Source organism: Lepisosteus platostomus, chromosome 14 (assembly GCF_059453375.1).
Source record: "Lepisosteus platostomus isolate fLepPlt1 chromosome 14, fLepPlt1.hap1, whole genome shotgun sequence".
Classification (NCBI taxonomy): Eukaryota; Metazoa; Chordata; class Actinopteri; order Semionotiformes; family Lepisosteidae; genus Lepisosteus; species Lepisosteus platostomus.
In genome coordinates, this window is record NC_142624.1 from 7064398 (window position 1) to 7076197 (window position 11800).

The 11800-nt window shown below is 37.2% G+C and overlaps 1 protein-coding gene across 2 annotated transcripts; it reads right to left on the reverse strand.

Annotated features, from left to right (window-relative positions):
- Positions 1-4416: 4416 nt before the first annotated feature.
- On the reverse strand, positions 4417-11460 carry LOC148648816 (caspase-8-like). Of its 2 annotated transcripts, XM_088606800.1 has the most exons (7): positions 11306-11431; positions 10855-10895; positions 9819-10120; positions 9572-9606; positions 7827-7932; positions 5764-6262; positions 4417-5090 (listed from the first exon to the last, which is right to left on the reverse strand). In XM_088606800.1, exons 3-7 carry the CDS (start codon positions 10105-10107, stop codon positions 4946-4948), a joined length of 1074 nt encoding a protein of 357 aa, XP_088462926.1. In that variant the 5' UTR covers positions 10108-10120; positions 10855-10895; positions 11306-11431; the 3' UTR covers positions 4417-4945. The 2 variants fall into 2 exon arrangements, with proteins under 2 accessions (XP_088462926.1, XP_088462925.1); XM_088606799.1 differs by lacking the exon at positions 10855-10895 and having other exon boundaries at positions 11306-11460.
- Positions 11461-11800: the final 340 nt, after the last annotated feature.

Below are 11800 nucleotides of genomic sequence, written 5' to 3' on the forward strand. Positions count from 1 at the left end.
AGTCAATGCATAGAAACGTGGGTTTTAATAGCATTTTATTCATAGAACAATAGTTATAGTTACATACAGTATATGTACAGTATATACTACCTACAGTACCTAAATATGCTATAATGCCTGTATTTAAAGATTACCAGTTGACGCAGGTCAATGCTTTGATACGAACACTACAGCGTATATTGTACATACTGTATACCAAATTACTGAGCCTTTCATATTTGGTTCCTTATAGCCCTGTTGATTACTTCCGTTCTCTCTAAATTTACACTATTTGAACATTCAACATCCTCAGGGTACATCCATACAATGGTATAGAACAATCCTATCAAGTATCATCCCTGCGTGTGATTTTGGAAATCAGAGATTCACGCACAGGCCGAAATATTAGGAACCCCATCGAATAGGGTTTTTTTGTTAAGGTTTTCCAATATGTTGAGCCCAATCCCGTCCCGTTCTTCTAGCAGAACTGCATTCAGCTGAGGATATGATGAGAGTAAAGGCATTTGGGATCGAACCGCCTGTTCATTGAGTTTTATCTACCTCTTCCACCCAATTTCCTCGACCTCTAAAGTACAACACCCGCATGGCTGACGTGCAAAAGACATCATGCAGTCTGTTTCATCTTGTGAAGTCTGTTTCATGTTTTTATAAACTAACCATGGCTGCCTGAGATTTAGTTAAATTTTCATGCACCACTGCCTGTTACAGGGACAGGGTCCCTGCCTGTTACAGGGACAGAGTGGTCAGTATCTCTGCTTCACAACACCACAGGCCTGGGTAATGCCCTGCCCATTCTCACATGTTCTCTTTACCCACTCCTTAATGTCACGTTCCTGCTCCTCCCCTCTTTCTCCCACACACACCTGAAGACCCCTTCACAGCTCTGTGCCTTTTCTTCTTGATACTTTTCAGGGTGGGCCTCCATTTTGTTAAAACTCTTGAAGTACCGTATAAGGTCGGCAGAAACATTTCCTGCACCTTCTTGAATTTAAACAAGACGTCCGCTTCCAAACTGTTTGTAGTTTCACATTTTGTACATTAAGCGCAAGACTGCAGATGTTTTTTAGCCAAATGTGTCTCTTAAGTAGCAGCACAGTAAGGAAGCAGTGAAATCTGATTGCACATCCTTTCATTGTCAATACTCTCTTACTCCAGCGTAGGGTCATGGTGTGCCAGAGACTAACTCAGAGAGGCAGGATACACCCTGGGCTGGATGCCAGTCCATTGCATGTCACACATGAGGGACACCTTAGAGACACGAACTAAGCTAAATACGGATTTTTTGACTGAAGGCGTAAAATGAGAGCAGCCAGAAAAAAACTAATTGTCCACAGATAGAACAAGCCAACATCACATCAGGTCAAAAATTGTACCCAGAACCCAAAAGATATGAAGATGCAGTACTCATCACCATGCCAAAGAATCAAGCAAGCTACAAATACTGTTGTGGAAAAGTCATTTTTGCATTCTTAGGCTCTTTTCAAACAAGGATTTTTTTTTAATGTAGATAGAAACACAATTCTATGGCAGTTTGCCAAAAATGTCAGCCATTGTCTTGACAGCAAACCCTGACAGATCTGTATTTTATAGTGAAAAAGTAGCCTCTTAGTTTGATGAGTGTGTAGAGAGGAACTAATGATGTTTTCTGCAGACACGGCAGGGAAGGGGGGTATCATGGGAAACATTGTTGGGAAGGCTAGAGACAATCAAAGGACTGCACTGAGTTTTTGTTGTTGTTGTTGTTGTTGTTGCTAGGGTGGGAAGGGATGCACCAGGATAATCGGCAGAGCTAATCCAGGAAAGCTGAAGTTTCCTGTTGAAGTTTTTCCTGTTTTAAGGTTTAGAGATGGGCCTGTAAGAAGCCTATGACACTGTTTGTGTGTGTCCCTTGTGGACACCTTTTCTTTTCATGTGCCAGTCTGTGGGTGCGCTAGTGGCTCTGAGGGATCCATAAGCATACAGCATTGGCTGCTTATGTTTAGTTTGTCTTAAGTTAGGTTTTGATGCTTGTGTTCAAAGTGAACTAAAAACAAGCTTGGTCTCTTAATACCCAAACTACAGTGCATTGTTTTAAGAACAGTTAACCTTTTAATAGTAAAAGTATAATAGTGAAAATCAACAGTATTTTTTAAGTGCCAGAATCATATAGTGCCGAATTTTTAATTCATTCTGAAAGGTATTTGGTTCAATTACAAAATGTAAGACAATCTGAAAAAAAAAACATCTGTAATCCACAATGCCTTATCAGAAGTATAAAAATGTCAGTTTTGTGTATGCCTTAGTTTTGGTTTCCAATTGTCAGCATCATATAACACCTCAGGGGAAGAAAACATTTTGATTTAGTCCGTGTATCAGATGTCACAAAAAGAAAACATCGAGGTGCAACCAGACGCGTACAATTTCAGACAAATTGGAAAGAGGTGACTTCAGCACTTTTGCTTCTGTTTATGCAAATTACATTACGTGCTAGTTTCTGTTTGGCACTCTTTGGCTAACTTCCTCTTACCCACAGAACACAGTGGCTGTGGCAACTGTTATAGGGGACTCCCTGTTTGAGGGACTGTTTTGAGAAAGACATTCTCTGTTTTAACAGCACCTCTATAGCTCTTATTTACAAAATTTGGCTATGCACATCCCCACTCCTTAATCAGACTAATTTATTTAGTCAGGACCTGTGAGCTTCCAGCAACTCTTAAACTGTATTACCCACCATTCATCCATTTTCTAACCATTTTATCCAATACGGGGTCACGGTGTGGGAGGCCGCCAGAACCTATCCCAGCAAGCAACAGGATGGCAAGGCAGGGACAGGATGCCAGTCCATCGCAGGGCATAGACAGCAGACACTCACTCCAGGGCCACTTTTCCCAGAAGCTAATTAACCAACCAGTATCTGGATTTGGAATGTGGGAGGAAACCCACGCAAAAACGGGGAGAACATACAAACTCCACACATATAGCACCCCAAGAAGTGAATCCAGGGCCCCAGTGCTGTGAGGCATCAATGCTAACCACTGCCTCACTCTGCTGCCCTTTCTATTCCACTGAAGATTTTAATTGTCAAAGCTCTAACGGCGTTTCCCAATTGACTGCAAATACAGCAGATTGCTCTTATTTGCTATAAACACAATACATTCCTTCAGGGTGTTTACATTTTTGCTGTGTGGCCACATTACCTGCACAAGCTTCATTTTAGTTCTGTTTCAATTTGTACAGCAATTGCACTGCATTTTGTACCTATCCATGATATAAGCTTTGTGTATATTGAAAATTGCCGGTTATAAGGGCATCTGTTGAGCAAATAAAGAGCTGTAACTCCTAGTGGCGTCTAAGATGTCTAAGGCTTTGTGCCTTTCCATATTTTTTTGACAAAAAAGAAACATTCAGCACTGAGATCCAGAATCTGCTAGATCACCTTCCATTTTTTAAATTTTGGAGAAAATATCCCTCTGTACTCTGTATATGCCCCTGGAGTATTACTACATATGTGATCTCTCATGCAGACTGTTATGATGACAAGCATTCCAGTAGCAGGGAGATCTCCTCAGTATCAAGAAGCAGAGCTTGCTGAGGTAGGAGACCAATGCAGTAAAGGAGCTGAATTGTATGTGAGAGCACCATGTCTTCCCTGATTAGACTACAATTGTAGCTATTTGCGTGTAGCCATAAATTGGAAAATATGAATTATGGACATGCACTTAAGGGCAAGGTTGTCTGTGGACCTAAATAAAAAAAAACTCATAACAAAACATTCTTTGATATGTAAAAAAAGTCGTTTATATTATTGCATTTATTTATAAAGTTTATAAACCAATCTTCTCTGGAATATGGACTCGACAAAATTAATAGGGAGATATGATGATAGAAGGGAAGCCAGCGTATCGCCAGGAAACTAGTTTGGAGAATCAAATAAAATCCGTGTATTCGATCGTACATACTGTAGTACAGTAATACCAAAACGCCGAAAGCGCTTTCCTTCAAAATTGATAAAACAGTTGGGTGTTTACTAAACTGTCTTAATATTTACATTTATTTAATTTACATTTTGAAGAGCTTTTTCCATTTAGAGACCAAAAGGAAAAGCAACAGTAGTTGCTTACTTTCCAAAAAGTTAAAACAAATAATTCCACAGAATTATTGATGGTGACCTAAGGTAATACTATATATTTTTGCCATTAAAACATTTAGGTTTTATGAAATGGATGAATTTGTAGTATGTTGTATTTTAGCAACTGAAGTGGACAATAAACAATGGATTAAGGATATAAAATAAGATTTGAGGCCTACTGTAAGTATAGAATAACATTGACCTTTGTATCTGGTAGAAGGAAATAGAATTAGATCTGACTCAGAGAAAAATGGTTCCTATCTATTGGCAAAGACCTTGGAAAAAAACAGAAAAGAAACACATTTCACTCGTGTCCTAAAAATATTTATTGGGAAAGTATAAAAGTATAAAAGATAAATCCCTTTAAGACAATGCAAATCTAAGGTATCTGCAGTACAGCAAGTACATAAACAAAATTAAAACTGGTGGTATAAACTGAGCTTCAGAACAATTAAAAATAATATTGCTTAAAAAGTCTGTACTGTTTAAATCAATCAGGCTAAAAAAGTGCATTCTTTAACATGGACGGGACTTGTCAAGGGCTGGGTTTCTGAGGGTTTTATAAGTACTGCTCAAGGAGCAGCCGATTAAGATCAAATAAAAACAGATGATCCGAATCAACTAATTAAGTAATTAGGACAAGAATGAAAATCAGATGTCCCTGCAGGCCTTGGAAGACGAGAGCTGGCCATCCCCGGTATAAAGGAAATGGGAATAGGTACAGTACAAGTAGGTATAAAGTAAACATTAATATTAGATTACATCCCATTACATTTCTAAAACATTTACCAGGTTTCCAAATCTATCAACTGTACCATCTCTCTCTCCAAAGACTTCTTAAGGTACACGGAAGACCAGCTTTTTCGTCAGAGTGTATCTGGGCTCGGGTATCTGTTTGGCCAGTTTGATTCTTTTTATGGTGCCTTCCTCTTTGCTCACTTCCTCGTTGACTTTTGTGAGGATGCTATGGATATCGTCACCTCTGGAAAGCAAGAAAAAACAAACAAGAGTGTCTCCCAGAGAAATTGTCGTCAAATTCTGTTCCTTCGTGAAAGAAGGAGCCACCATCTGCCGTGTACGTAGACAGTTCTTTCGTTCCAAAAACAATATCCTAACAGTAATACCGCATTTTTACTTATTTAATGTAATTGGAAATTATCGCTTCTTTAATGTAACAGAAATTTCAGCCAGAACCTGACTTTCTGACTAAATACTGGACACTGTATCAGGGGTGTCCAATCCTGGTCGTGCTAGGCTATAAGTCTGGCAGGTTTTATGGGTTTTGTGAAATATTAAAACTATAAGAAAACTGAAAAGCTGCCAATGGACCATAGTTGCATTAAGCCAATCATTAGAGCAATGATGGAATGAAAATCTCGAGACAACAGTAGCTCTTCTGAACTAAGACCAGACAACCCTACTCTACATGTTTCTTAGAAAAAACCTTATAAGTAACAATAATATGGAAGAGGTCATCTTCTATACATTGGCACAGACATTGGAAATGAGGTTACATTGACTTTGTCACAGATATAAACTAGTTTTTGAATGCAGATACCCGTTCTTTCTGGTTGAGAAGTATAATGAATTCCTACAATATCTGCAGTGTATAATGAGAAGGATAGTAAAATAGAATGTGTGGTACATATATTTACCTTGGACAGCCTTCTCTGAGCTGTCTGCACAGTGACTGGATGTACCAGGTGCCACTTCTTACGTCTCTCATAGACAAGCACTCCTGGACTGTGGCCATGCCTATGAGGACATCAGCATCGACCGGGACTCTGTATATACCAGAGTCATCGGATTCAAGACGAACAACTGGAAAACATCCATCACCTTGTGCTTCCACTGACTCTTGAAACTCCTTGCCCTGGCAAGCCTGGATAAAGAAGACTTTGGGCTTCTGCACCAAAGAAGGACACTTCTTTCCATCGAAACAGGAGACGATGTCTTTGATCTCGACCTTTTCACCGTCTGTACCCACGACGCACTGCTGTTCTCCGTGACTGAGCACGCAGCACACAAAGCAGTCTTTTCCTTGGTGAGATGCCTTTCCATACTCTTCCAATTTAGCGCGCATCTCTGCAGCTTTCAGGTCATCGTGCCGTTTCACTTCAAAGCCCAACCAGCAGAACACTTCTTCTAAAGCCTCTTGAAGAAAGAAAACAATATGGACTGCTCATTAAAAAAAAAAATCATTTACATGGCATTTGACATTCCATCTCTAAATGCAGGTTTTCTCCTAATATGACAGTCAAGCATTATTGAACTCTTCAATATGTGATAGTTACATTAATATTGAAAAACACGTTTCAATTCATTTTAAATGTATAGTTCAGTTTTCTAAAAATACAAGCCAATATAAGATACAAGCGTCGTTTTCTGAAGTTTATATTGCCTTTTACAAATGACTGAGTCATATGTTCCTTAAATGTCACAAAAACAAATCCAAAAACACTTTCGGTTTGGAATAACAGAAATACATTTGCATATGATCTGTAAAACAGAACACTATGATTGCCTTATGAAGATTTGGCTATAAACTACTTATAAAGATGATTCAGAAGCGAATTCACATTTTCATCATCATCTTCTCAAATTGTGTAATATTTCCAGACCAGATGCAAAGATCTCAATTTCTGTATTGTTTGGACTTGCAGAAAGTACATTAAATTACTGCAATACAGTATGTTAGTTATGATTGTACCAATATTATGTCTTTACTGTTCTTTATTCTTTTTAGTGATAGCTTTCTTAAACTTCTGCAAGCCTTTGAGAAACTAAATCCACATGTTGTACAGCGCTATGTTTTATATCAGCAAAATGCCCTTCAATCTAAAAAACGGTGGTGTTATCTCCTTTTTAAAGTGGAGTTTAATTAAGAAGGCTCCCTTCGAGAAAGTGTAGAAAGATTCATGTTTTTGCTTTTTACTTAATTTATACCCATCCAATTTGTGATTGCCAACTTTGTCTTTATGCCTAGGCTAACAGCATTGACTTGTACTGCAGGGAGATGATGGGGAGAAATCTAAACTGTGCCACCTGCCCATCGGAACTGTTTTTTAATTCCGACAGCACATGAGGACTTGCACAACTCTTGGCAATGCATCATTAGGCAACAAGAAAGTTGCAGGTTGCACTGCTTTGCTTGATATACCATGTCTGTGTTGAGATGCGCTTACAGTGGCTATCAAAAGTATTCACACAATGTATTCACAATGTAGTTCAGGCAGGTAGCTGCGTCAGCATGCGTACTGTAGGCTGCAAAGGAACAAGTAAAAGTTTATTCCATGCTGAAAAGAAACACAATGTTTTTTGGCTGTGGAGCCCTCTTTGGGAAATGTTGTGTTTCTTTTCTTCTCTTTTCAGCATGGAATAAAGCTTTACTTGTTCCTTAGAATCACAATGGATCTTTTTTGCCATAGAAAACACTCTATAACGTCAATTTGATAACTAAATTCCACAAAACCTCCTAACTGATTCATAAATATAAAACACAGAATAAGTGATTTAGAAGGATCTGTAGAATTATGTTTTCACTTTGACACTTTATACAGTGTTAAATGTCAATCAATGGCAAAAACTCTTGGTTAAATACATTATCTTTCCATATTGAAGCACAATGAAAATATAAAACAGTGATAGCCACTGTAAGCCCAGAAACGGACCACCTGTGTTTAGCAAAGAGGTTGCTACTGTGTCCTTAAATACTCACTGGCATCAGCATTTGTACCAGTGCGTGTGGATAGTCGTTCAAAGTTTAGATTATTGAAGATCAGGCAGTATCCTCGTGGTTTACTCGCCATCCTGTACTCAGTGCCCTGTGCGAGACAAATACATAATACAAGTTCCTGTAAATTTCGTGGAAGAATAGAAACACTTAAATCCGCCTTGTTCGCAGCAGTTGTTCTTGTTGGTGTTGTTTTGTGACATTGAAAACGAATTATTGATCCACTGGCTTCATCTCCCACAAAGCTCACACGCTCGTTAATGCTGCCCTGTCCTCCAATTCAATGACAAGATTTGAAATAAAAACTAAAATAAACGTTCCAAATCAGAATACCAGATTTCAAATCGGACCAAATTAACGAACAAATCTCATTTGTAATGCCGTAAATTGTACCTAATGGAGGAAGTAAGTGGTAGATAGTTAATTTCAAAATAATAAGCATTTTATTTTCTTAATATCAAATAAAAGCTTCAATCTACTAAACAGGAGACATGGACAGTCGCCAGGCAAGATCTGTTTATATCACTGCATTGTTCATACAGTCTTTCTGTAGTTGCAGTGACACTGGCCTGTTGCAGGCAGTATTTCCAGTGCTGGTGTCAAGAGTTCCAGTTCAGGCCTTTCAGGACCTGTCATGCTGTTTCACCCTAGCTAGACACACTGATAAAAGTACCGCAAAAATGAACAACATGAAAGGACCTGCACTTCTCCAATGGGAGAGGTTTCAATGTGAATATTAAAATCCTCATTCACAACAATCAGCACTCCTGCCAAGGGGATTGTAGAGAAAGAGGAGAGGTTGGTGCTTCTGTGTAAACAGCATATGAACAAGAGCATGTCTCGAATTTTAAAACACTCTATTCTTTCCAGTGTTTGTAAAGCTGTAAGCTTTTACAAATGTTTTTAAAAAAAAACAGTGAACAGAACAGAGATTAATTACATTGTGTACTTTAGTCCTTCTGGAAAGAAGATCATCCAAATTCTAACCTTATTTTCACCGTGTCAACAGGTTTTGTACCTTTTTCCATGTGTGAAACACATTTATGAAACACTTAGTTACAAAGATGTACCCTATTTTACAATACTTATTTCTAAATAATTGCATATTTACTGTAAGTACTGGATATATACTGTATATACTGATATAACAAGGAATTTTTCATAACAATTATATAATATAATTATATTAATTAATTATTAATTATTATATCAATTATTATATTAATTATTGTATTATATTAATTATTAATATAGTTATTATAATTATAATAAGGGAGTTTTACAGATTGACATATCAGATATAATACAGATGTAGAGACAAATATGGCTTCTATAAAATTAATAATTGTATACAGTAATAATTAATTACTGTATTAGACAATTCTCATAACCTAACTTGTTATAACCTGGAAGACAGAGCACTGTCTGTCTCCATTTTCATTACAGATGACCTTACCAGAAATAAGATCTAACTAATGCCTCATTATTTTGTTAAACAGAAGTAGAAGTATGGTACTTTTTCTGCATATTAGCTATATTTCCAAACCCTTATATACAAAACATCAGGAATGTTTTAATAAATATTGCTTTACACATTGCTTTTACAGTAATAAGTTGTATATTATGAATGGATATTTTTAGGCTATACCGTATATAATTTAAGCTATATATTCTTCTTTGCTGTTTTTAAACAGAACTTTAAAGCTTCATAATGAAAAAAAAAACATTACCTTTGTAACATCTTGTGTCTCCTGTATGGGATTAGCTGAAAAATGTTTATGACAGTTATTTATTTTAGCAATGTCTTCAGACTTTATGAAGTACCACTTAAATGTTTTTTACAGCATTTTATCTATCCATCTTTATGCCTTTTAACAAACGTATGATTGTGTTGTCACTATGTTGCTTTGGTTGCATTTAATAAATTTCTTAACTGAATTCAAAATACTGTACTACAGCATAAGGTGATGGAAATACCCAATACATCTACTTTTCCTCCGGGCCATTCATGAAGTTTGGGGAATGTTTCTTTAACGTCCTCCTTCTGGAGAATTTCCAGGAATTCCTGGCACTTTTCATTCCCCTTGAAAATAACTTTGTCCAGGAGATCTGTAATTTTCTTCTCATGATTGTCAGGAGAGTATGCAATGTTTTTGTACTCTCGGTCAGTAATGACCCTCGATTGCTGCACATGTTGTAGAATATAGGACGGATCACAGCTCAGCACTTCCAAAAGGAACAATTTATTCTCTTTTATGATTTCCATGGTGTTTCTGTGCCTGCAAATAAAAAATCAAAACATGAAAGAGTATGTCAATGCGATTTATTTAGCTTATTCCATGGCAGATTCACTGCCAATGAAAAGATCCAGCTAAACATTTGTCTTTTAGTACATCAGAACAAGTACGAATTAACGCATAGGTTCTGAAGTGTGTTTTTTTGTTGTTTGTTTGTTTGTTTTTCTTACAGGCTTAAAGTTTAGTTTTAAACGTCTGTGCATACATCTTCACTCCCAATTATTAACTTCTTTGGTTGAGCCAGTTCATAGCTTCCTGTTCTGTTTCGGAATGCCTATTTTCGAGCCCATCACTATAACGTTTCAGATCAGGGAGGGAGATAAAGCGCTTTGAAAGTTTGAGTGGTACAGTAGGTGTAAGGAACACACCGGGAATAAACTTTAAATGCATTCATTACAGGAAGACATTTTGGTGTGGGAGATAATTTTAGGTTAAACTAATATACAAATCCCACAATAACGCAAGTCTTAGCTAATGGAATAACATCGCAATCTTTCAATTCGAGGACAGTTAATTCAGAGACAAACCAACTTGAGGATATACTGTACATACAGTATACTGCAAATCTGAAATACGCTTTAACAACGATAAACGTGTCCTTAGAAATATCGGAATTGCAGATAAAACAATCGCCCCTCGAAGGAAACTGTTACTCCGATTTTCGAAAGTTGAATAGTCATAAATTCCCTAACAACAGCAAAATCACAAGCTCTCACCTCACAGACTGTTCACCAACACATCATGCACTTTATAATCTCTACAAAAATAAAGAGATAATAAAGCATTGCAAAAATAATGACAATAATAACACTGAACTAACGCAGTAGTTCCAAAAAAACACGTGGTGTGCAGTAATTCATTCAAAAGTCTGCACCACACACTGTTTTTTTTGTGTAGTGGGGAGTCGTTTTTGAATACATTTTAATGTAAAGCTTATTCACAGTTTTCAACCCAAGCTTTTTTCGAGAGCGGGTATGAGCCAAATGTTTGCCAGAGTGGATCTCAAAAACGTCTAAGCTGTATAATAGTAAAAACAAATGTGTAAAGGTACAAGAAAAAGACGGAAATAGCGTGTATACTGCAGTTGTACAGTCTACAGTTTACAATTGCTGTACAACAAAATAACATAGTAGTCACACGTAACACAGATAAATAATTTCCTCTCACCTTTGAGAAGTCTGCATATGGAAAAATATTGTGCACAACCACGAAGAAAACACTTGTTCGTGCTAAGCTAGCTAGCGGCCTCACTTTCACTGCGGAAGTGAAAGGACAGATATATTTAACTCTTGACGTGCCTTGAAAAAAACATACAAAACAAGGTGTAAGCCCACAGCAGAGAAAATTAAGGAATATAATTTAACTGCACATGTGAGGATGACGATGCTGCTGATGATGATTAAATTGTGAAAAGCCACTTGACAACTTCACGTATCTATTGATCTGAAAACGAATATAATCACAGCACATAACTTTTCTTTTTCCGTTTTCTCTGTGGTAAATACAGAGTAGGTGAAACCTAGTCACAGACAAACGAAGTTGAATAGAGACATTTACGCGACAAACGTTGGGTAAGCTTTATTCAAGCACTTTACAATGCGTAAAGACGTACATGGGTTTCGTCATGCAAGAACCTGAAGGATTGAGAATGTAAGAATTCAA